This window comes from Castor canadensis, chromosome 12, assembly GCF_047511655.1.
Source record: "Castor canadensis chromosome 12, mCasCan1.hap1v2, whole genome shotgun sequence".
Classification (NCBI taxonomy): domain Eukaryota; kingdom Metazoa; phylum Chordata; class Mammalia; order Rodentia; family Castoridae; genus Castor; species Castor canadensis.
Window position 1 is genome coordinate 33,855,416 of NC_133397.1, and position 26,230 is coordinate 33,881,645.

General features: G+C 41.8%; 1 protein-coding gene across 2 annotated transcripts in view; it reads left to right on the forward strand.

Moving 5' to 3' along the window:
• Positions 1-1,060: 1,060 nt before the first annotated feature.
• The window catches only part of Tmem178a (transmembrane protein 178A), a 52,348-nt gene continuing 27,178 nt past the window's right edge, over positions 1,061-26,230 (forward strand). The window contains exon 1 of one of the 2 annotated variants that reach the window (XM_020187065.2): positions 1,061-1,542. In XM_020187065.2, the coding sequence (XP_020042654.1) occupies positions 1,143-1,542 (400 nt within the window). In that variant the 5' untranslated portion in view covers positions 1,061-1,142. Of the gene's footprint in view, positions 1,543-12,472; positions 13,171-26,230 lie in introns of those variants that run through there. The other variant, XM_074049556.1, reaches the window with a different exon arrangement.

The following is a 26,230-nucleotide window of genomic DNA, read 5'->3' on the forward strand; positions in this document are numbered from 1 at the left end:
GAACCTAACTTGCTATTCTTGGAATTAACATCTGTGACTACTGTAAGCCCTGGAAGAGCTCGGATGTATACTTTGGCGCACACTTCTTTGCGGATTGACCTTCTCAACTCAGGAGGAAAACTTGCACAGGATAAAATCATTACTTTGGTTTATCACTGGGGGCTTTCTTTATTCAGAGGTAATAATCACTGAGCAGGTGCCATTGCAAGGGCTTATTGATCCTATGCTCTTCTAGGAATTCCAGGAGGCCATCACTCTGGCGGGAGGTGGATGGAGATGGTCAACAAAGAAAGAGTCCATCTCAAAACCGGCTGAACGAAGTGGAAGACAATCTCTGGCTGTGGTTCTGTCGCTCCAGTCACACTGGGTGTCTTCTTTCAGAAGAGGGACTGGAGCAGAGAGCTTACAGCGCCTGAGAAGGAAAGAGCGACGACACAACAGAGCGAGCTGCATCCTTCAGGAGGAGGCAGGAGAAAGGTCGGCAGCTTCATTCAGATCAAGGCTCCCAAGAGTTAAATACTGCCGCCGCGCAGCCCGACTTGGAATGAGATTTGCTCCTAGGTACCAAACGGGACACTGATCACAATCAACTTGGACAAGTGACAAGAATGAATTTGATGGTGGTGCAAGTCGTTTAAGGTCGTGGGAGAGGGAGAGGACGAGAGGTGCTGTGTTGGGGGTAGGTGAAGAGAGGCATGAGCCCAGGGCAGAGATTTAAGGCACAGGAGTGGGGAAAGAGCGACAGGAAGAGTTGCAGAAAAGTAAGGGGAAAAGTAGGGACCGGGTGAAGGGGCGAGAGGACGGTGAGAGGGAAGAGTGAGGGCGGCGAGTAGGGCTTGAGAAGAGAAGGGGATCCGTAGAGAGCAGGGCGGACAGTGGGACCTGGAGTAGGGAGAGGGGCGCGGGCGTGCGCGGGGAGTGGGCAGAGAGAGAAGAGGGGGCGGGGAGGAGGGGGGCGCGGGGACCCGCCGGGGAGGGGCGGCGGGAAGGAGCGCCCAGGCGGGGAGGGGGAGCGGAGCCGTGGGCGGGAGGTGGGGGGCAGGTGGGGAGAGGGAGGGCGCGCGGAGGAGAGCCGAGGCCAAGAGCATTGTGTCTGGCGGCGGCGCGCGAGCCCACCAGCGGCTGCGGCGGGGCGGGAAGCCATGGAGCCGCGGGCGCTCGTCACGGCGCTCAGCCTCGGCCTCAGCCTCTGCTCCCTGGGGCTGCTCGTCACGGCCATCTTCACCGACCACTGGTACGAGACCGACCCCCGGCGCCACAAGGAGAGCTGCGAGCGCAGCCGCGCGGGCGCCGACCCCCCGGACCAGAAGAACCGCTTGATGCCACTGTCGCACCTGCCGCTGCGGGACTCGCCCCCCCTGGGGCGCCGGCTGCTCCCGGGCGGCCCCGGGCGCGCGGACCCCGAGTCCTGGCGCTCGCTGCTGGGGCTCGGCGGGCTGGACGCCGAGTGTGGCCGGCCGCTGTTCGCCACCTATTCGGGCCTCTGGAGGAAGTGCTACTTCCTGGGCATCGACCGGGACATCGACACCCTCATCCTGAAAGGTGAGCGGCCGGCGCGCCCCGCGTCCCAGCGCCCGCGCGTGGAGCGCAGCCCGGGCTCCCCGGGGCGCGCGGGTCCCCGCGGCCACCTCCCCGCCGCGGCCCCGCGCTCTGCTGCCCAGCGCGTTCTTTCATCCTTCCCCGCCTCCTTCTTTCCTTCTCTCTCCATCCCTTTCTCTCTTTCCGGGTGCCCCCTGCTTTTCTCTCTCCCTCTTCTTTCCGTGCCTCCTCTTTCTTCCTCATCTGCCCCCTGTCCCCTTTCCCCAAGTCTCTGCTCGACCCCTGGATGCTGTCTCCTTCCCTGCCTTTGCTTGCCTCTTTCTCTTCTCTGTCCGTGCACCTGCCTGACTTGGGATGTTTGTGTGGATTTTCTTGACGCTGCTCCCCATGAGGGTAATAGTTGAAAATCTGATTTTCCCCAATTGGGCTCTTTCCCTCAAGTTGTTTTCCTTTTAGAAATACCCTTTGGAAAGAAAGTGGTGCAGACCTCAGAGGGGAGGGGAAAGGGTTTTCACTTGGACTGTGCTGATGTTGCAATCACATTGAACTGATTTGGGGGCATCCCAGCCTGGCGGGCTCATGGGCAGCGAAGGAGGCCAGGCCCCAGGAACCTTTCTCCGAACACCCCAAAGTGCAGGGTTTATGTGGCCTGGACTTCAAACACCGGCAATTCACTGTTGGAGGCAGCTCAAGAAAGACAGGGAACCTACGTGTTTCTGCCTTCCTGAAGCTCCTATCTCCCACCCTCCCCAGGGTCCAGGCAGGAACTGAGGAGAGAAAATGACAAAGCCCTCTAAAGTAGAAGGGTCCAGACTTGGGCATTGGAGTGTCTGCATATCACTTTCTCATGACTGACACCTTGTCAGGTGTCTTTCATTGTTTTGTTTTTTGGCATGGAGTTGTAGGACATCAGTCTGCTATTCTGAAATCTATTGCAACACCTGGTTCCCATGCATGTAATCAGGTAGCTTGAATTTTTTTTTGGTAATCTCATTCGTGTAAAAATATTCAGTGTAACAATCCTATTGGTGAAGCTTCCTTTAACTTTCAGAACTAAACCTTTAATAGGATTTTTCCCCCTCTGAGAGAAAAATAAATAAATAAACCTCCTTCCCTTGGGCTCATTATTCTGAAAAAGAAAAAAAGTTCAAAGTCAGTTCATTTTAAATATTTAGGAGCAAATGAACAGATGCACATTGAATTACAGCTTGAAATGGAATTGCATAGAAAGGAGGGGTGAATAATGTGCTGGCCTTCCCAGTCTTGTTGGTTGGCATATTCTTCATTTCTCAAACATGTCAACTTCCTTCTTCCTGTGGCTAGCCCAGCTGGGGACTGCCATCCAAATCTGTCTGTATATGGAAGGACTCCAGCAATTTTGGGGGGGAGGGAATTGGATACAGTAATCTCCCTTCGGGAAGTGCACCTTTTTCTTTTCTCTCTTAACTTGCATCCAAATCTGATTTCTCCTCATGAAGATGCTGCATAATTAATTCTGATAGTAACCCAGTCCATGCACAAACTGTAAAAGCTGAATGTGGAGGCTCAGTTATGGAATGCTTGTTTAGGCCAGGCAATTTTGAAAGCTAAGCAGTGTAGTCTGTCTTTGGAAATGACAGAACTGCATTTCCTTACTTGATGTTTGGAGCATTTGATTGCATGCAATTTGGATATAGTGTTGTGTCTGGAACAGAAGGGCTGGGTTCAACCCCTAGCAGGAGAACTCCCACAGAACACCTCTGGAAATGCCTGGCTACTTAAGGTGGCCAGTTCCTGGACAGTCCAGAAGCAAATGATCTTAGAAGTGGAATGACTTCATTAGAGGTCAATCTAATCTCTCATTTGTTGTTCTAACTCCCCTCTATAATTTCTGACAAATGGTTGTCACTTCCATAAGTCAGAACTTACTAGATAAAAGAAGTAGTTTTTCTAGTTGTGAATGCATCTTTTAGATGAAAACAACCTCAGATTGTGAAATTGATTGTGTTTAGCTAATTGTCTGTGGAGATCACTGAAGAGTCTGGTTGTAATCAGATTTGGGGTCCTTCTCTGGCTCTGTTGCTAAATTGTAGTATGTTTCTCCACAAGTGTCCAAAGCCTCTTTGGCCTTTAGTTTCATTATCTCTAGTATTAGGAAGGCTGACAATTCTTTAAGAATTTTCTAGTTCTAAAATTTATCATTGTTGTAATAGTAACAATGTAAATTTAGCTTCCTTAAGAAATGAGCAGTTTGGAGGAAAGGATAACACTTGTCCATGATATCATCCTAATTTGTTATTGGGGAGATGGCCAGAAATGCCTTGAGTAAGTTCAGCAGTATTTTGCTACTAACTTACCTTGTGCTGGTAACAAAACTCTTCTGAAGCTCAGCTTTATCATCTGGTAGATGAATGGGTGACATGGACTGCATTACGATTCTGTGAATAAATTGAGAAAGGAAAATGTCACCAATATTTTACTATCTCAGATGATTTTGGCTCCCATCTTAGGTAAACACTACCTTTGTTTTGGCATCTGACATCAGTGACTGTGGTATGAATTTCCTAAGTGAGTCATATAAAACTAGAAATTGATAATGCATTGAATTAAAAACTGTGGATAACTAGGGTCCCAAGTTCTATTCTAATTTTCCCTCCCTGTATTACCTTTCTTGTGAGCCCTAAAATTGCTTATTACTTTGAAAAGTTGACTCAGATGGGAGAAATGGGGAGTGGTGGGAAAGGGGTATAAGAATTTTCTGTCATGTTAAGTGAGCTTTCAAGAGGCAAATAAGCCAGACTTTTTTTAAATTTGTGGGTCTAGAAGGCAAAACCAGGAGGTGGGTGAAAGTTGCAGAGAGGGAAATGTAGAAGACATTCTCAAAATCAGAATTATTGGACTGGTGGAGTGGTTCAAGTAGTAAGAGAGCCTGCCTGGCAAGTGTGAGGCCCTGAGGTCAAAGTTCAGTGCCATAAAAAAAACAACAAAAAGCAAAACGCAGAATTATTTGTATTTCCTATTACTGGAGCAAGACAAGTATTTCTGAGAGATGTATGAGAGAAACATAGAGTGTGGGAGATGACAGATTAGTTTAGAAATGATTTATGTATAGGCTCTGTGTTATTATCTACTTAAGAGAAGTCAGATGACCAGAAAAGCATTGGTCTCAATGGAAGAAATGTTGGCGAGAATCATCAAATTATGACTTTTGCCCTCTGTCTATGCATCTAGCTCAGACCTGAGAAGGGTTTAGGTTGGATCTTCAACCAGAACCTTCAACAAGACTAGAGATAAAGTTATGATAAACCATTAAGAAATGAGAGTAAATCCCTACTTTGCTCTACCAGGCTGACAAAGAACTATTCACCAGCAGTGTGACCCTGTATGCACAATAGCAGCCAGTGCACACTGCACTATCTTGTTCACCAGGACCTCATGAAACCTTAGCGAATGTTTCAGAGATATTTTGTTCACACTGCATTTTTGTAGTTTTCAATTCAGTAAAATGCCCATTGAAAGCCTATTATATGCAAGATAACACTAGGAAGAGTTTGACTATACTTGTAGGGGTTCTTTTGTGTTTGACTCTAAATTATTCTTCCATTTTTGCTGTTCCTGCAGCACCAGCTAACTTTTAACCCTAAGCAAGCTTTGCTGGTCAAAGGACTAATTCAAAGAAAATGCAAATGAAGTCACTTTCCACCCAATAAGAGAGATCTGGATTAGTCAGGGAGCCTTGTGGTAGAAACTTGAACAGTGGACTTACAGCTTAAGGCTTGAGACTCCTATGTGCCACTGGGGAGGTTGGAGGGTTGAAAGAGGCCTTTATGTATAAAAATCACAGAAAGCTTGCAGGCAAGTGGATTTGTCATGGTTTATATAAGGGTCCCAGGAAATGAGAGGAAGTGACCTAAAGATAGGCTCTTCATTCAGTCATTATCCATTTATCCACTCAACAAATAGATACTGGAATGTCAGGTATTGTTCTAGGCATAGAAAATACACCTATCGTGAATAAAATGGATCAGCATCCCTGCCTTCTTAGAGGTTTGTATTTTCTAGTGAATTATATAGTAACTACTGTTAGTAAGTTCTGAAGATTATCTGACTAGCAGAAAGCACTTTGAAAAGGCTGATGGCACTGGGGAAAAAATGACAGAAAATACAGTGCAAAGTGATGGAGGTCCACACCCTATGGGGGACTCCTAGCCATGCTGTTCAAAGTGCAATACATTTGTTTCAACTACTGGCAGAACAGAAAGATAGGTGAGCAGAGGGAAGCACACTCAGTTGGAAGAATTATGGGATGCTTCTTTCAGTTGTGGAGAGCCCCAACTTTAATAAATAAATAATGGTAGGACCTGTGAATACATTATGTAGAGGCTTGGGAAAATCAATTTTGAATAGGAATCAGGGTCATTGAAATTATATTGGATATTTCAAGTATTCTACTAGCTTTTTTTTTTTTTTTTTTTTTTTGTGGTACTGGGTTTACACCTTGAGCCACGCCACCAGCCCTTTTTTGTGAAGGGTTTTTGTCAAGATAGGTTCTCGCAGAACTATTTTCCCAGGTTGGCTTTGAACCATGATCCTCCTGATCTCTGCCTCCTGAATAGCTAGGATTACAGGCATTAGTCACAGGTACCCAGCTTCTACTAGCTTTAACTTAAATTATTTTTTAATTAAAAATTTCCATTAAAAACAAATTACTTCTCAAATATATGTGCTTTGTGCCTGCAAATCAAACTTTAATGCTATATGCTGCTTGCAATAAGCAAAAGGAAAATTTATGTTGTAGTGTTTTATTTTTATGACATTAAAAATAATAGGATTCCAGAACTGTGAGGATTATAATTCTATATTCATAATGTTAATTTATATAAATCACTTGGGATTGAATGCTTGAGACTTGAACTAGAAATATGTCTTTGTGGTTTTAAAAGCATTTTTCCTTTAATGAGATAAACAGACATATCAAAGACAGTGGGATAGAAATACTTTGTCATTTTGCTCTCTGTATGAAAAGGAAAGTAAGAGCTTTGGTAGGAGTTCACTGGACCTGTTCTTCACGGTGCTAATGATTCATCTACTTCCCCTGTTGCTTATTCTTCACAAAATTAATAGCCTGCACGGGACCTACCAAGTTCTACTTGACACAGAAATAGATTGGTGCTTTTCTTCAGCTCATTTGTAGACCAAAGTATCATTTGTGAGGGAATTAATTATCTCCCAAGAGCAGATCTGGCTAGGGAAGCTGAAGGGATAGCATTCTTTCTCTCCTTGACCCACCGAGTTCACAGATAGTTCTCAGATCTTGTCTTGGGCTAAAAGATGCAACTGGCCAAAGGATTCCTTACTTTTGGGGGAGTTGGAGATGCAATTAAGACTTCTTTTTCATTCTTTACTTCTCAATACAAGTGGTATCTGAAATTCTTTTGACTGTGCATATATATGATGCTCCTAAATATAATTTATATTTATTTTAAAATTATGTGCATTGATTGTACTAACATAGACAATATAAAACATAGACAAAAGCAAACTTTGAGGGGATATGGTAATAAAAAGATATAAATAGAAGTTGAACTATTTACATCCCACCTTCTAAAGAATTGCAAGTCATCCCCAGCACATATACACCCCACTTTAAAGACTGCGTCCCTCACTGCTTGTTAGCAGAACCAAGTCTCTCAAGTTGGCAGAGGAAAGAGGATTTTTCCCATAAGGGCTGAAATTTATGGTGGGTCTCCCAGTGCACTGTTATACCAAACACATTGATCTTGCACAGGGGAGAGAAGATACATTTTATTTCTGCATCAGTTCTGACATTAGGCATAGTATATTAAATGAGCCCTTTTGATTAAACAACTGCCAGTTCACACTACACAACTCTTAATGGCTAGATTTGTAGTTTCATCTTATCCCACAGTGTGTTGAGGCTGAGCATACCCAAATGTGAGATTCCGTTTCAACACATTCTATTGCTGACACTCGTGAAGGTTATCTTGAACAGAAATTAAATTCTTGCCACTCTGTCATCAAAAGAAAATGCTTGTTTCCATTCTTGCCATCTGCACACAGGAAATATCTTTTTAAAGTAATTTATAAACGCAAAAGCGAATGGTGCTTGAAGAGGTTTGTGATCAAAATTTCCAGAATCAATGACATTTTTCATTCACCATATCTTATAGATAACATTTAGCAATGGCCTTAAGGGGAAAAATAGAAGAGATTTTGCTGTGTCATAGAAAGTTCACATCCAATTATATCCAAGTTGCTGTGATTTTTTTCTTTAGCTACTGATTTTTCTTCTTCAAAGCTCAAAAAAGAGTCTCAAACCCCATCAGGCAGACTTCTTATAAGTGCAAGTGCTCTTGATTGCTACACAAGATAAGCTTTTGTTGGGGGAGCATCTGGAGTCACCAAGACTCCCTGTCACTACTAAGAGTGAGACCCTGAGCAGGGGAACATTGAAAGGATTTAGGGAGGTCACAGGATTTTCCCAACACTCACCAAAAGTGGACTGTCCTTCGTCTCTGTGTCTACCTGCACTCCAATTTATTACATGATAACCAAGGATTATGTAATCACAGATTATCAGATTATAATCAGGTTGTTCATCTGGGACATCTGCAAGAAAACCATGACCTTACATTGGCTGTGTCCTCATCTCTGAGCCCACCTTTCTTCTGTCCATCTTATCTTTAAGGGAAATTCCACTGTCTTTCTTTGAATTGTACTTGAGTGAACATTTGTGTTCTATTTTCTTGTATGATTTGCTGGTTCAAAGAATACAAACAATCAAATTTGGTCTGTGCCACTTCCTGCTCACCTCCTTACAATAGCAACTGGTGGGATGGAAGGAAAAAGTTGAAAACAAACCAACTGGAGGATTGGCAGATAATAAAAAGCAAATATGTCTCCTTTGAAGCAAAACATTAGCTCAGTGTTTTGGTAATTCAGATAAGATAATTTTAACCATGTGGGTCTGCTTCAGATTTAAAAATTTTTGTTTTTTCTAATAACTTTTCAAAAAAAAAGAAAACAAACACAAACACTCCACATCATTGATTGTACATAGCTGTAAAGATTTTTAAAAATCAAAATAAAAAGCATTTGTAAATAGACAATGGACTTCATCTTCCAAACCTGGTAAAATTTATGACAGTTTAGTCTTTTGCTCTCTCATAGTGTCTCCCTGTTGTTAAGAGTGGTTACAGTGATTAATCTGTTTTATTGCAAGTTCTAACTAAAAGGATGTAACTGAACATCTTGGAGCGTGAGAGAGCTGGCTTCTGCAGTGAGGAAGCTGACAGTCTTTGTTTGCTGCAGAGTAACGGGAAGCTACATGCTGTACTCCATCTTTCCTGTAACTCAGCCAGATAAGCTGATTGCAGACCAAACAATCATGTCATAGGGACAGCCATCAGGGAATGCATTAGCAATTAAAAAAGGGGGAACAATATAAACCACATTTGACTTTCCCTTTTCTTGGATAACTGCGAACACACTGCAGCAAGTTATTTTCTATAACTTGCTGAATGTCCATCAGTGCTCAGACTTTTTAATATTTCGTCAATAGACAAAAATCAATCAACGCATCTTTTCCCTTAAGAATCAACAAGATCTGTACTCCCTTTTGGTTTTTCCAAGTTATCTGACTCTATACAAATAGATAGAGAACAGACTCTGGAAATTCTAGACATGGGAAATTGTGTTTGTGTAGATAATTCTAGAAAGCATGATTGTCTCATTATAGTAGGTCACTCAACTGCAAACCAACAGGGATACATTCATCTGCCATGCAAAAGCTCTGACTTGAGTATGTAAGGTCTGGAGTGATAGCAGACCAAGAGGGGTAGGGAGGTCAAGGTGGGAGGCTCTATTTAGCTTGGACCTCTTTTGTCTATATTTTAAGGCATTTTTATTTGGTGTGGGATATGTAAGCATTTGCATTCACTCAACAGCAACCACTGTTAGTGTTAGGAAAAAAAAGAAGAGGGTCTTAGAAAACATGTGTAAGTCCTTTAGGTCCAAGGGAACTGAGCTTTAGCTTCCCACACCCAGTGCAGGACGGGCTCTGAGTTGGTGGGGGAGTGGGCTGTTTGAGTTTTACTGCCTTTGTAAAGGCTTTCACAATTTAGAATACTGCTTACAGTAATGTTTACCAATTTTCATGGAATTTTAAGTTTGAACATCCTGTCAGACATTAGTCAATGAAGTCCTGGAGAAAAAACCAAAACTGATCACTTGTCATGTGATTGAAAAATTATGGAACAGTTCATCAGAGTCAAAATTTGACATAGTAGAAGATAAACTGTGGGGTGGGGGGGGGGTAGCAGAATTTTAATGTCCAACTGGAATAGTGAGCCAACTGACAGTTGGCGCTCAGTAGGTGTTTTATCCTGCTGCTAATTCAGAATCATTTATTGCAGATGATTTAATCCTTAGTCTCTACCATACTGCAGGGAAACTTTGCTTGGTGTTCCGACAATGGAAGTATTGGTCTAAGGAGACTAAAACTCCTAAGGACTGGAAAAATTAAGAGATAGGCTGAACATAAGAGTGGCAGGAAAAGCAACAGTGACTGCTAACATGAATGGTACTGAAAAATACTCTTTTCTTCAGGTGTTTGAAACAAACAAAAGACACAAGGTAAGTGTTGACTATTCAGCAGTAAAAGGTAAAATCCATTCAGATGTCCGCTGAAGAAGCATCAAAGTCATGTTGTTTTTCCTTCCTTTTTTACTTGTTACCTTTTCCTCTTTGAAAGGAGCTCAAATTGGTAGGAGGCAAATGGGGAAGCACAGGTAGAATCAAAGATTCATGGAGCTGAAAGGAACTTCAAGCAGTGATGCTCACCTGATTTTTATACTATGATGCTCTTAGTGGGTGATTTGCACTTGTGCTGCCAACTCCTGTCAATTACATGCAATTCCTCTAACTCCCTCCTTTCTCTTTGAAAGCTTATTATCAGAAAACCTGTGAGTGAGAGGGATGTTGTTATTAGCATAATCTCAAATATCCCTTTGGAATGGAAAGCGCCTTGATTTTGCATAGAACTGGGGAGTGAGGAGGGCTTAATCCAGACTGTGCACTTTCTGGGGATAAGGGATGGAGATGATGGTGTGGGTGCTTTTGTCCCTTAAAGTTAAGTGGTGGTCTAGGTGCCACCACTGATTTAGAAAATTGGCAGCTGTATAAATAACTCATTACCCATTAGTCCTCTGAACAGGTCCCCAAATACCTGATTTGGGTAGTTCAAAAGAAAATGACAGGAGAAACCATAAAAGGGCACAGTTGTGTATGCCCTCCAAATGTGACAGTTATTGAAATGAATGTGTCTGAAAGGCATTAAATAGAGTAGTTCTCTGTCCTCGTAGCCATGCACACACATTATTGTGTAGTCATATTTTGATTATGCCATGGGGGAAATTGAGCGCTTTGTATTTTGGAAATTTGTGGCACAGGTTCTTTTTAGAGTGTGCTTTTATTTCTGAAGTATCACACAGTTCTTGTTTTAGCACTCTTCCAGTTCTGTGTGCAGGTTAAAATGACAGACCTATTTCCCAGCATCCATCCAGTTATCCCCACAAATATGTACCTCTTTGGAGTTGTCTTTATTTCTAGAAGGGTCAGATACAGCAGCATTTCTGATGAGGTATGAAGCATTATAATTTGGGTTGTGGGTGTAGTTTTTAAAAATGAAGTTAATAAGGTACTTGCTAAACATTTACTCATTCCTGTAGGTAGGTTTATTAGTTAGGAATATTTTAGTGTCAAGTAACAGAATACCCAAATTAAAAATAGCTTAACCTATAAGGATAATGCCTTATCTTGCATAGTAAGTCTGGAGGAATCCTGCACCCAGGCTAGTTAATTACTAAGATTCGCTGCTGGAAGCTTTATCAGTGTCCGAATAGGCAATTTTGCCTTGAGCCTTGTCTCTTCTTGGTCACAGCAGCTCTGAGTCACTTTCTCACATGGCAACAGTTAAAAGGCTAAGAAATAGGAGAGGCAATACCCCCTCCTCCCATTTTTACCATAAATGTAATTTCGCAGTAGTGGTTTAGCAGACTCTCCACAGTTCTCATTGGTTACAATTATGTCACATGACTATTCCCTAAACCAATCCCTAGCAAGTGGAATGTGGAATGGAATGCCCGTGATTTCTGTAGACCAATCAAATTTTACCCCTGGTGCTGGGGCGGGGCAAATCCTCTCAGGAAGTTCTTGGCTGCGTGGCATCTGAATAAAATGTTAGCCGAGCAAGAGTGTCTGCTCTGTCACAAAGGTAGAGCCTGCCACAGCAGGGACATTCAAATGGCAGGACCACCTTAGTGTGGTCATTCTGTAGCAGGACAAGACTGAGAAGAGAACCCAGAGGCCTTTCCAGCTTTACTGCTTTCTCTGGGTCCTTCCCCGAGGACACACGGAATTGTCTTGAAAGCCCCGTGCTTTTCTTTTTGAAGAGTGTTTTGTGTCTCCTTAATCCCTCGCGACCCAGCGCCTGCACAGTTGTTTCCAAGGAGGCTTATTTATAATTGCACTTTTTAAATGGACGGTAAAAATGTCCATAATTGTTTTAGAGGATATCAGTGTGCTGTAAGATCAGATGGCACAGTTGGTAAAATTTAATACACATTTGATTGGTTTGGTCAGTGTTAATGCAATTCCCAGATACACAGCCTTGGTCCCTCTACGCTCCCCAAAATGGAAGTTCAGTGTATCCCATGGAGATCATTATTGTGAACATGCCCCACCCTGCCCCACCTCTCAAGCCAGTTCATTATAAAATCTGTTCAAGCCATGGTCTGCGTTCTTTTAATTTCTCAAGCCCTTAGAGGAAAACAACGACAATATTTATTCCTATCCCTTCACTGGTGCTGAGTGACCATCATTACAACTTCCTAGTACATCTATAACTATAATAACTTTGAGAAAGAAAATTAGCACAGCACTCTCTGTGTCCTGGTGTGTTGATAGAAGCACAAATTTAAAAACTGAGACATTGAGCTGGCCTATAATCCTAGCTACTTGGCAGGCTGAGATCGAGAGGATTGCAGTTTGAGGCTAGCCCCAGAAAATAGTTCAAGAGACTCCCATCTCCAAAATAACCAGAGCAAAACAGACCGGAGGTGTGGCTCAATCGGTAGAGCACCTATTTTGAAAGTGCAATGCCCAGAGTTCAAATGCTAGTGCCACCAAAAAACAAAACAAAATAAAACAAAACAAAAACCCAAAGAATGCACATACAGAAAACCTGAGAAACTAAACAGTTCTACTTCAAAGAAAAGCCAGTTTCCTAATCCCTGAAATTCTTGTGAAGAATCATTTTCTTTTTGAAATGACAAGTTTAAAAGGCCAGCTGAGGAAGTGGCTGTTCAGCTTTCTGTGTTTGGATGAGGGGGATGGAGGAAGGGTATGAGATGAACTCTGGTTACCTCAGCAGAGATGTTCAAGCCAGGCCTATCAAGTGAACTTTGTGTTTCTCGATGGAGTTGCTCTGCACCTCTGGGCCTCTCCTATTTATTAAATCTTGACACCTCTTCAGGGCAGGAATCTTGAAGCAAGACAATCTGAACTGTTGCAGATGGGCTGAGCTAGCAGGATTTTGCACAGAAGCCTCAGAAGATGGTGTAAAGCCACAAGGTATGTGGGTGGGCATATATTTGAACCACCAGATTCCATGCCAACTTGTAGGCTCAAAAAGAAAAAAAAACAAGGGAACAGAGAGGAAAGGAGATAAGAAGGCCAAGAAGGCAGGCAGTAAAGGGCAAGTGTTTGATAGGTCTGTGGGGAATTATCCCGGTAGGATATTATTTACTTAAACATCTGTTAGGTGCATTTAACTTTCTAAAACACAGTCTTAGGTCTTTGATTGGACTGAAAACCTTTGATGTGTTCCCCAATAAATTATACATAGAATTACCAAATAATCAAGTAGTTCCACTCATAGGTATATACAGAAATGAACTGAAAACAGATACTCAAACAAAAACCTATCTATCTATCTATCTGATCACAGCAGCAGCACTCTTCACAATAGCAAAAAGATGGAAACAATCCAGCTGTCCATCAACTGAATGGAAAAAGAAAATATGGTATATCCATCCAATGGAATATTATTAAGCCATCAAATGAATGAAATACTGATACATGCTACAACATGAACCTTGAAAACACTATGCTCAGTGAAAGAAGACAGGCACAAAAGGCTGCATATTGAGTGATTCTGTTTACATGAAATATCCAGTATAGGCAAACATGTAGAAACAGTGAGGGGAAATGGAGAGCAATTACTTAATAGGTATTGGATTTTCTTTTTGGTTTATGAAAATGCTCTGGAAATATCTAGGAGTGATTTACGATGTACTAAATGTCACTAAATTGCATACTTTAAAATGGTTAAAATGGCTGGAGGCTGGTGCCTCATGCCTGTAATCCTGCTACTTGGAAGGCTGAAATCAAGAGGATTATGGTTCGAGGCCAGCCTGGGCAAATAGTTCAAGAAACCCCATCTCCAAAATAACCAGAGTAAAATGGACCTGAGGCATGGCTCAAGTGGTAGAATGCCTCCTTTACAAGTGCAAAGCCCTGAGTTTAAACCCCAGTCTCACAAAAAAATAATAAAACAATAATTATTAAAATGGTTAAAAATGGTAAACAACAAAAGACTCCCAAATCTCTGATGATTTCTGTGTCCACAGCTATAAGACTAAATTTCTCAGTAGGTCACATTAAAGCTGTCACCACGAGGCTCCAGCTACCTCTAGTTACATGCCCAACTCTTTCTCCATGAAATCTAGGATCAGGCTATGTTAGACGACTGGATGTTCCCTCAGTACACATACCCTTTCATGCGTCTGTGTGATTGCATATCCTGTTTCTTTTGTCTGAAATGCCATCTTTCCTTATCTGTCTGAGCAGTGTCCACTTTTCCTTGAAGCTTATTGCCATTATTTTCTCTCTAGCTTTTCTTGACTCTACCTTCAGCTCCTTCCTCATTTTCTGCAGAATTACTTGCTTTAAAGTGGTCTACTCTTACTCACAGTTTTACTTTCCATGATCAACTGTGGTCCAAAAATAAGAAATGAAACATTCTAGAAATAAATAATTCATAAACTTAAATTGCACACAATTCTGAGCAATAGGGTAAAATCTCATGCTCTTTTGCCCCTTCACCAGTGGTAACCACACTGGTCATATGCCACCTGCCTTTGGTCACTTAGTAGCCTCTGTTTCCAAGACTGCCTGTCTTGGTGCTTTGTTCAAGAGATCCTTATTTTATTTAATGATGATCCTAAAGTCTAAGAGTAATGATGCTGGAAATTTTATTACAGTGTATTATAATTGCTTTACTTTATTATTGTTGTTACTAAACTCTTACAGTATCCAGTAGATAAATTAAACTTTTTTCATAGTTAAGCATGTGTGGGAAGAAACATGGTATGGCTAAGGTTTAGTACTGACCACATTCATGCCCCCCTTGAATGAAGGGGGACCAGTGTATTAATGAGGACCCCATTGTGCTTTATACAAACCTCTGTTCTAGTCATTTCTACATTGTACTATATCTTATTTCCTTGTTCATTTTTCTCGCTTAGTATCTGGTTCATGGAAATCTCATAGAATTGGAATTTTTTTTTTTTAACAAAGAATCACCGTATTGGGTTGATTCAGCGATGACAGTCATCTCTGATCTATTCTCACCCACTCCAGAGCCCTTTGTCCTTTGTTCAAGGACAAAGAGAAGGGAGAATTATTCTCAGTTTTCAAAGACTAAGACACTAATAATTCAAAAAGACAAAATACTTGGCCTTAAAATAGAAGAAATAATAGATGTAAACTACAACAACAACAAAAAACCAAAAAGCCAACATTCGTGGTCTGCCTTTATTTTGCAACTATTTAGAATATCAGTATAAAATGAACAGAAAGCTTCTTCTGAGGGTTTTCCTCATAAACCATTCTTAATCCTAACTGAAGGGTTGCATTATTTGTTCTTGTCTTGCTGCTTATCTCCCTATGAAGTCCCTACCTTCAGGAACTCTTCCATTGTCTCAGTTCTTTCTTAGGGCCTAAGTAGGGTGGTTTTCAGATCATAGGAATTCAGTACACTGGTAGTATTTTGTAAGTTCACTCTATGCATACCATTGTACAGTTTTGGCTTATTAAGTGTTTTTCCAATAAAATTATTGCAAGCCTAATGACATCCTTCCCTTGACCAGAAAGCAGAGTAGCTGGGATGCATTGCTGCAGAACTCTGGATACTGCCCATCATTGAGCTCTTAACTAAACCATTTTGCTGCTGTCAGATTGTTAGCAGGGAGTTCCTGTGTGCTAAGAAAAGCCTGGAGAATCACGTGGGGCATGAGAGTGCTCTTTGGGCTCTTCACTCAGAGGTGGCTCTTCAAGAGATGAGGGGCTTGACTGGCATTCAGAAGTGATCTTCCCTAGCGAGTTTATTCTGCAGTTTATTGAGGTGATGGGAGTCAGGAGACTCTGGTCATTTCTTCACTCTGCTCTTAATTGCTGTGTGACCTTGGGCAAGTCATCTCACCTCTGCAGATCTTGATTTCCTCATTTATAAGTAGAGAGGTTGGATTAATGTAACCAGTTGGGTCTGTCACAGCACTTACTGCTGTGATGATAGGATGTGGAAAACAGCAGCTTAATTAACTCAGTCAGGTGTCAGGCTGGGGAAAGTTTGGTTTTCTCTAGAAGTGTTAGGACAGCTCAGTTGAGGGGCCATTTCCTGTTTTCAAGTTGTTCACTCCCACACGGCTTTCCTCTACTCTTTGGAATGTGACATGCTTTCCTATCACTAATTTTCTTTTTCATTTCCTGAAAGTTTTAAAGGAGAAATAAAACTTTACTCTATTACTTCAGGAATTCTGTTTCGTGGTGGGAGCAATGTTTGCCCCTTGGTTGGAAGGACTCAACTGCATACTATTTTTCTTCTTAGATGATTTCATAGGGAATTGGTATTAATAAGGTATATCTGGTTTTGGGAAATGGAATTTGAGTTCATAATGGAGAGCAGAAAAGGAGACTACCCTTTAGAAAATTGCATATTATGATATGCATAATTTAAATTCTGCCTTCCTTGCTTTATAATCATCTTTGAAGAACTTTTGAAAAATTTTTGATTTTATTACTGTAGGAAAAATTTCTAGTTTGCTTTACTTCTCCACTCATGAGAGTATCTAATTTATATAATCCGTATGAAATCAAAAAGAAGTCTACAGTTATACCTCATTTTGTTCAAAAGTTTTAGAAATGTGCTTTCTAAGTTTAATAGTCCACTGTGTTAATTACCTGGGAGTTATGTTTGATCACTTTAATTCGTATTGTGAATCTTCATCGTTCATTTTTGTTTCTTGCTTTTTTTTTCTTCAAATGATATTTCTGGATAGCTTACCTAATATTGTAATAGACATAATAGTTAATTTCCCTGGAAGTATTATTCAAAAAACTTGAACATGGTATGACTTTCCTTGATTCCAAGTTTCTTCCTTTGTGCAGATGAAGGGACATGCTGTAATCAACATGACAGTGACTATAATGTCTGGTTTCCTGCAGGGTTGAGGTTTGAACTTAGGACTTGGCACTTGCTAGGCAGGTATTCTACCACTTGAACCACTCCATCAGCCCTTTTTTGTGTTGAGTATTTTTGAGATAGGGTCTTTCAAAATATTTGCCCAAGCTGGCCTCAAACTGTGTTCCTCCTGATCTCTGCCTCCCTAGTAGCTAAGATTACAGGTGTGAGCTACCAGCACTTGGCTGCTTTGGTTATTTTTGAACTAGGGACTCCTTGGCATGGACTGCCATTCTCCTATTTATGCTTCCCTATTAGCTGGGATGACATGTGTGATACCATGCTCAGCTCTTGGTTGAGGTGAGTCTCACGACTTTTTCCTGGGCTGGCCTCAAACAGCTATCCTCCTGATCCTTCTGATCTCTGCCTCCTGAATAACTAGGGTTGCAGCTTGAGGCATGGTACCTGGTCAGGACTGTTTTGTTTTTTCCCGTCAATCTTTCTACCCCAAGTAGACATGAGGTGGCCTGCAGCACCTGCAGCGGGTCTGGCTGGTTCTCATTGAGAGAGCTGTGCCTTTGGCCTGTTTGTGAGCATTTTGGTCATTTGGAAGACTTACTTCAAAGAATATCTAAGATGAGAAAAACAAACCTGTTCAAAATTAGTTATCAAAACTGCACTGAATGGTGATGAAGACAGAGGTGAGGGGCCAGGATATAACTGGTCTTAATTTTGACTCTTGGTTTGGGAATATGTTTCTTAGCATTTTTTTTTCATTCTTTTGGGGTGTTTGTTTGCTTGTTTCACTTTACAAACAGTAATACAAAGGGAAGAGTCTTAGACAATCTGTGTGAGATTATGAATTAGGAAACTGAAGTTATTTTGTAGAGGCCATAAAATAAGGAGTGTGCTGCTTATGGCATACAAGACAAGACACCTTAAGTTTACACAGGCACTTCCTTTCACATAATGCAAAGTAGTTTTTACAAAGGAGATATGTGTGTTTTGACTAATCCTATGTGTTTGGGGTGAGTAGTGCTGGAGCTATAGTAATTGCTGCTTGCACACTCTATATGGTGGGGATGATGAGAACTCTGGGAGCTGGGTGTTTTTGGCCTGGTTCTTCCGGAGCCCTGTGAGACATTGGTGAGTCATTTAACCCTCTCTAGGCCTCAGTTTCTCATTTTTAAAATGAAGGGTTGAACTTCATACTTTCTAAGAGATTTTCAAACTACTGCATTCTGTGACTTATTCAGAGCATCAGGAAATAAGGGGTGAGTTTTCCAAATAGCTAAAACCTACCTTTATGCACGTCAAAGCTTGTTTCTATCTGACTGGATGGATAAATTTATTCAGTGCCTTATGTGTATTTCTGTCTTTTGAAACAGAAATCGCTAAATTTAACTTCTGCTAATGACTCAAGGTTATCTTTGTGTGCTATGATGTAATACTTACATGCCCCAAGGGGATGTAGAGGTGTGTAAGAATGTGCCTTAAAACTACATGACGCAGACTACTATCCTTTAAAAAATGATTGTGCTTGTTCCAATTTTTTGTGTGTGTGCTGGTGTTTTGCTAAGTATCATTTTCTTTTGCTTCTGTTGTCTGCCTCTAGCTGTCTCTTTTTGTATTCCCCTTTGCTGTTTCTAATGGGCAAGAAATAGCAGCCAGAGATGACGCAAGTTGATAGTAGGTCTGAAGTTAGGACAAGTAGTCCTAGGTGACATTTTATGAGCCACTTTGGGACTTTATTGTCACTGCCTGAGGCTTTTGGGGGTATTTTTCTATATTACAATAAATAATCTTTAATAAATATAGTATCAAGATACATGACATTTCTGATTTACAGAATGATGTGGAGTTTGTGACTATTCTTCCTAGAGGAGAAAATGAAAATGAGAGTGGGACAAGAATGATACAGCCAAGGGACTACCAAAGGGCTCAGAAATATAAAGAGGTTATGCAGATGGGGGCGGTCTGTGAGCGTGTCTGGATGATTGACAGGCACGACCAGTCTCATTTGTAGAGCATCCCACACAATCGTCATGTTCACAGCCTCCTTTGCCCATTACCACCTCCTTGAAATAACGTGGATAAAGGGAAATTGGTAGCAGGGAAGGTTAACTTAGGACCTGTGGATGCAGAACTTTGAAGTCATTGTTATCCTATTGACTCTCTAGACTACTTTCAGTAGATTAAGAAAATTTAAATTCGCTACTCATGTTCTGGTATTTACAAATAAAAGCTATTTATTCACTTGCAACCACAGTAATGTCCATTTCAGAATAACTGTGGACATTGACTAATTTGCACTTGTTTAATCTGCAAGGCTGGTAATTTTGGGAAGCCACCTACCTCCTCCATCTTCCCTCCCCATGGTCTCACCTCACCCATCCAACAACAAAGCAAGAGGGCTATTTTAGGCTTTGGAAGCCATATTAAAAATATCACCGGGGTTCTCTAAGCTTTTCTGACATTTAAAAAGAAATAAATAAAAGTAGGGCCAGTCTTATGCAGGGTTGTCTTTGCTGTGTTTTCTGAGTGCCCACTGGAAAAGAAGCAGCATGCCCTGCAGTGAGATCTGGCACTTGCTGGGACCACACGTTCCCTGTCTGGGAGGAGGATGGTAGCTTGGAGCCCGGAGAGTCTAGTTTTATTTGTGGCTGTAGCTTCATCTAGAGTTGTGTTTCTGTAGCTCATGAAGGTGATGGAGGAGTGTGGGGGAAAGTTATTAGAGAACTAGGACTCTGTGTACCACCCATTTTGGCATGGAAGTTAAGCACACTACAATTATGTACACTTGTTTTAGCTTTTTCCTTTCTTTTAAACCAATCACTGTGGATAATCATGGGCACAGTGTGAAGGCAGCTTCTGCTTTCTGCCCTTCCAATGCCTCCTCCTCACTAGAAAAACTCTATCTGAATTGAGCTCAGGATTCTGAATTACAGTGCCTTAGCACTGTAGCCTGTCTTATTTATCTAAGGGTTGGGATTGACTTCTTCTTTATTGATATGGGCTGATAATCATGCAGTCTATTGGGCTGTTTCTGATTATTCTGGCTATCTTAATTATTGGATTGTGCATGATCCATTCTGTTCAAATAATTTCGCAGCAGAAAGAAGCTGAAGAGCACATGCATCTACCTAATTCCTACCTGTGTCTGCCTCCAGCCCTTTGTGTCATGTTAAATGAATCATTTTGCTTCCCTGTTTTTCATTTCCCTCTCTGTGAGCATGGAGAGAATGGCATTTATCTTGTGGCTTAAGACTTAGGGTCACTAAAGATTCAGGTGCTATTGGAATATAAATTGTTGCTATCAGCTTGATAGGATCATTCATGCTGACTTCATGTGTTTATATTTTTTTCTGGTTATGAACTTTTGTAAATATATATAATCATTGTAGAAATTGCAGTAAACCAGAATGAAGGAAATAAAAATCATTATAACCCCTAACTTAGTTATATCAACCTGTTAGAAGATTTGTTTTCATTCAGTCTTCATGCACATATATATATATATATATGCATTTTGAGAAAATGTCAAATATATCACTTCAGATCCAGCATTAAGCCACAAGAATGTTCCACATTTAATCATTTTTTATATCTTCATGGTATTTTAGTGTATGGATGTGTAGCTATCTAGTTAACTAATCTTTCTGGTTCCCATATCTCCTCATATCCCTTATTTACCCAACTGACTGAATCGTCTATCTAAAATAATATCTAAAATAATAATATGATATGATAGATCATATCACCCACTGCTCAAACCCTGTGGCTCCTGATAACTTAGTGGACAAGACCTGCTAGAGTAGGGTAGGAGATTTTCTCGTCTGGCTTCTGTCAACCTTTCCTTTCAGCTCCTATTTCTCACACTATTTGTACCAGAAATACCAAACCTCTCATCAGTTCCTATAAACACTCCTTACTTCTGCTCTTGGCTTTGGCTGTTCCACTATGTGGAACACCTATTCCTTTTCCCCCCAAGGATACTCTGAACCTGGCTGCTGTGCTCAGGAGGGCTTCCCCCACCTCCCCTCACCAGGAACCATTTCTCCTGGCAGTGTTTTAATGTCTGTTTGTGTCTCCATCACTTAAATTATTGCTGGTCTTTGCCAATCTGTTCTCCACGCTGGACTGGAGTGAAATTTTGTTGTTGTTTGTTTGTTGCTTGTTAAAAAATTCAATTCTGATCATTCCTTCTACTAGTTTACAATGTGGAGCCACTTTCATCAAGGCTGATGGTAGAGTCCAAGTCTCAACCTAGATTTCAGATCTGCCACAGTGTAGACCCCACTTTCCCTTCCAGCAACACCTTCCCCAACACCCCCTTATTCTCTGCACCCTAAGCCTGCAGCCCTTCCTGTTCAGGAGCGAACTGTTTTCCTACCACAAAGCCCCTGTGCATTCTTTTTTCTGCTGCACATGGGTAATCCTTCCCATCCTTGGGACCTCAGCCTTTTCCCCTTTCCCTTGTGGCTCAGAAACCCTGTTCTATGATTTCACTGTGTGTGCTTCTCCTTTATGTCACAGCTGAAAATTTATATCTGGTTGTGTTACTGTTTCAAGAATGACTATGTCCTTCACTACAGCCTAAGCTCCAGGAGGGAGGGCTTGTGTTTGTTTTCATTTAATGCAAGGTGAGATTGGATGGGAGGAAAATCACAGAGTCCAGTAGCTGAGGTTAGATGAGCTCTTCAACCACTTGAGCTACATAAGACTAGTTAAGTTAGAAGTGATCAAGTGGGGTAAGGCAGGAAAGTTGGTTAAAGGGTCATCCATAAGAAGCACCTGAACTCTTCTAACCCTTTGAATATCCAATGAAATCAGCTACCAGCCCTGTTTCACAACTAAGAACCAGATAAAGGAGAATGATGGGGGAGGTGAATTCAACTAAGATATATTGTAAGCACTTTTGTAAATGTCACAGTGTACCCCCAGTACAACAATAATATAATAATTTTAAAAAGAATCAGAGATTTGGTTTGCTGAAGGTCATAGAACATTGGGTAGTGTGACCATAACCCAATGTTAAGCCAACCTCCAGGAGAGGGAGGTGATGCAGAATGTCCAGGCTGTGTCTTAGGAAGTGACACACGCCCTGGCGTGCAGTTCATAGAACCTGTGTTGGTGTGTCTGTCTAAGGCACACGTGTTCACATCTGTGTGGCTCACTGTGGGCCTTAAACCAGCCAGGTAGAGAAGTGGTACAGCCAGAAGCAGGGGAAGCTTATCTCATGCTCACAGACCATGTCCTCGTGATGTGTGGTGCTCTTTGACACCTTTTGAAGGCTCTATATCTGTGTGGACAGCTGTTGCCCAGGGTGCCTGGGTCCTTAGAGAGCACTGTGCTAAGCCCTGAGGCGGAAGTCACCAGGTGCTCAGACTTTGGAAAACTCAGATACTTCTGAGACTTGCAGGGAAGAAGAGGTAGGCTCTTCACTGTCAGGGTTGGGCTCTTGAACTGCCCCCTGGGAGGCATGAAGACTGTGGGATGCCCTAGAATATTGGCTATCTAGCCCCAGGCTTTGAAAAACAAACAGACTCAAAACAGAAGTCTTCTGGTAAAAAAGAATAATCCATAAAGGATGTTGCCTGAGAGATTTAAAAAAAAAGTCTTCAGAATTTTCTTAAATTAGGTTTTTCTTTTAATTACCTACTTATCCTTCAGAAACTTGGAGCGGTCCCATTCCTTATCAACATATCCCCTGTCAATTATGCACAGGCTCAGGCTGATGGTGCCGAGGGTGACGCTTAAGCACAAGGCAGCTGGAAAGTGTCCCCGTGGGTTGAGGGGAGTGATAGGAATGCTGATGCACTGCAGCTCTGGGCAGCCGCTGGCTCTGTCTGCTGAGGGGCCAACTGAGCACAGCGCAGGGTGGGGGGCGGGGGGGGCAGGGTGCCAAGTGGATGGGGCTGCCGGCCTGGGCTGGGGAAGGGGGAGGAGAGGGGCAGCGCTGCTGAGTGACGGGTGGGTGGGGGCTGGGTGCTAACCTTTGATTTCTGTGATCCTGGTTCTCAGCACTGAATTCTCAAACAGCTAATTTAAGGGATCCTTAGCAAGATGTCTAGTGGCACTCTCCCTGCCTGATTGACTACGTCATCATGTTGTTGGATGTAGTATTAAAGCTGGAGACATTGTGTGGGCACTCTTGGATGAGCTGTTGGCTGAAAGGTGGGGGGTGTGTGTGTGTGTTATGGGATGCAATGAGAAGGGTAGGGTACAGGTCTGGACAATTTGCAAGTTATCTTTTCCTCTCTTTGTCCTCGATTAGGCAGTCTGTATGTCTTTGCTAGGTCTAGATGTGATAAGGACAGGTGGTAAACAGAAAGAATTATTGTTCTTCTTCATGCTGTCATTGGACTTGGAGCAAAAATCCATTTGTTTTTCAAGCTCAAACACTTGCTGGCTATTTGGCCTGTTTGAACTATGTGGGTGGGAAGGAGGAAGAACGGAGAATTCAGTTTATGAAGTGTGCTCTGGGGGATTGGCCCCCTTCTCCATGTGTACAGAGATCCCCGTCTGGAGAAGTCAGTTACAGGCCTTGGTCAGGTCCTGAGGTTTTCTTTTCCCATCACGACATTAGGGTTTAAACCAAACCTCCACCCCTGATGGACTCATGTGTGTTCCAGGCTCTGGGATTCCTTTCCCTGGCCTCCCTTCTTCCCTTCACTCACTTCTGACACACAAAAGTCATACATTTGTTTTTCCTCAGCCCTAAGCAGGTATCTAGGTACTTGAAAACCTGCTCCGCACCAGGGAAGGATATCTTTGGACAGTGATTTCCTTGAGCCTCCGTTCTGACTTCAGTGTAGAGAGCAGCTTCCATGTATCAGAACAAGAGCAAAGGCGATAGGAACATAGAGATTGATACGATGATAAACGCAAAGCCACATGTCAGTGTGGGCCTGTCTGCTCTGTCCTTGACCATTTAAAAGGATTCATTAGGCATCATTAGATGTAGTCATAGTGATTCTTATCTGCAGAGGTTGGTTAGATCTCTCAGAAGTGGTTTTGGAGGTCCATGCAAATTCTGTCTCAGCTCTGTTAACCCTTAGAGTGAGTCTTCACTTGATCTTAGCCAAAAGACTGAGAAGCAATTTTAGCATGAGTCTTTAGGCAAATTATTCTCTGAGCCTCAGTTTCCTCCGCTGCATGAAGGAAATGAGCAAGGCTCTCAGCCTGGGGCTGGCATTAGTACATTATTATCATCACTGTTTACTTATGTGGCCTTGGACAGGACTCTTAAGTGGCCTGTGCCTTGTTCTTATCGTGAAAGAGGAAAAATACCTTATGTAACAAACAGTTATGGTGAGGAGGCACTTTGAACAAAGCATAGCATTCTAGATAATAAATAAAAACATGATTATCATTTTCCTATAACTAGACTACAGCAATTCCGGTGGTCTCAGAAGTGTGATATCTGCCCACAGACTGATGGAGTGATTTAGAGATTTCTGTAGAGCTGATGGAGTAAGCGGAGCACAAGGGAAATAGCTATAAAGGCTGCCAAAGGAGGAAGGCCCTTCCTTGATTGTCACTTCCTGAGGCTGCCACTAATAGCTTTAGGATTTGGCTTTTCCAGGCTCTTGTGATTGGAAGGTGGGCAATGAGTATTAGAGTGTACCCTTGATAATGCAACCAACTTGTAGACTTTATTGCATCTTTTCTTTTTGTTTTCTGGCACCTACCAAGCCAGCTAACTATGGAGGGCAGGCTGAAGAAGTAAAAGGAAAGGAAATTCAGACTTCTCAGTTTTGCTTTATCATTGCTAAGAAAAAATTGAAAATCTTGTTTAAAATCAATTTATGTTTTTTAAAATTGATTTCAATCATCCATAAATGCCCATGAGGACAGCTTTATCAACTGTAAAGTCATCTATAAAATAGATTCTCTTTTTTAAAAAAATTATTTTTAATGGTCACATAGTAATTATACATATGTCAAGTAGGACATAACTTGACATTTCAGTACTTGCACACAATGTGTAATGATCAGCTCAGGGTAATGGGCACATCTTTCACCCCCGGCATCATCAACTCTTTGTGTTAGGAGCCTTCAAAATCACCTGTAATTGTTATTTTGAAATGCTCAATTAATTGCTGTCCACCATAGTTATTCCACTGTGCTCTAGCGGCAGTACCTGAAGAAGCATTCCTTCTCTCCAACCGTGCTCCTGGACTTACTGACCATCCTGTCTACATCCTGCCCTTTTGCACGCCCTTATCAGGCTTTGGTAGACTCTTTAGATCCTGGAGACCAGTTTTGAAAGGGCTCCTAGTTTCCATTTATCTTGATATGTATCTTTGACACATTTTGTCATAAATCCAGTAGCCCATCTGGTGAAGGGAACACAAAAACATCGTTCATGGTAGCAAATGTGTTTAATTTTTTTTTCACAGTGTGAACAGAGTTATTGCCCTTGTCTGTATTTTCATAAATTAGCTGTACTAAATGTTGCATTCTTAATCTCCATATACAGTAGTAATTAGTTAATTCAACTTGATTCCATGTTCATTTCAGAAAGGAAAAAACTTCAGAAAGTGTAGCTCAGTTAGAAGAACTCTATCATGACGCCTGTAAAGGACCAGCTGTGTATTGTTTTTAGGATAATTTTCCTTGGAACACTGCCAACCCGTTCTAAAATGTGTAGCCTTTCTCTAGTAAGTTGCTCCTTTCTGAGTATTTTCGAAATTGCTGAAGTCATCAGAGTTTGTAACTCATCATGAAGCAAGTAGGAGATCTTGCTCTCTCTGTTCCTCCTAATGTATATATTATAAAAAGGGACTAAATCATAATATCAAAACATAAAATGTATGTGAAAGGGAGAAGTAGAAGTTTTTGCATACAATCGAAGTTAAGTTTTTATCTACTTACAATAGTCTAAGACAAGCACTATGGCTCGCATCTATAATCCCAGCTACTTAGGGAGCAGAGATTGGAAGGATCACAGTTTGAAGTCAGCCCAGGCAAAATGTTAGTGGCGAGACCCCATCTCAACCAATAAAAGCTGGTGGTTGTGATGCACACCTATCATCCCAGCTACATGGGAAACAGATGAGAGGTCACAGTCCAGGCAGGCTCAGACATAAATGCAAGGCCCTATCCCCAAGATAAATAAAAGTGAAAAGGGTTTGGGGCATGGCTCAAGTGGTAGTTGCCTGCCTA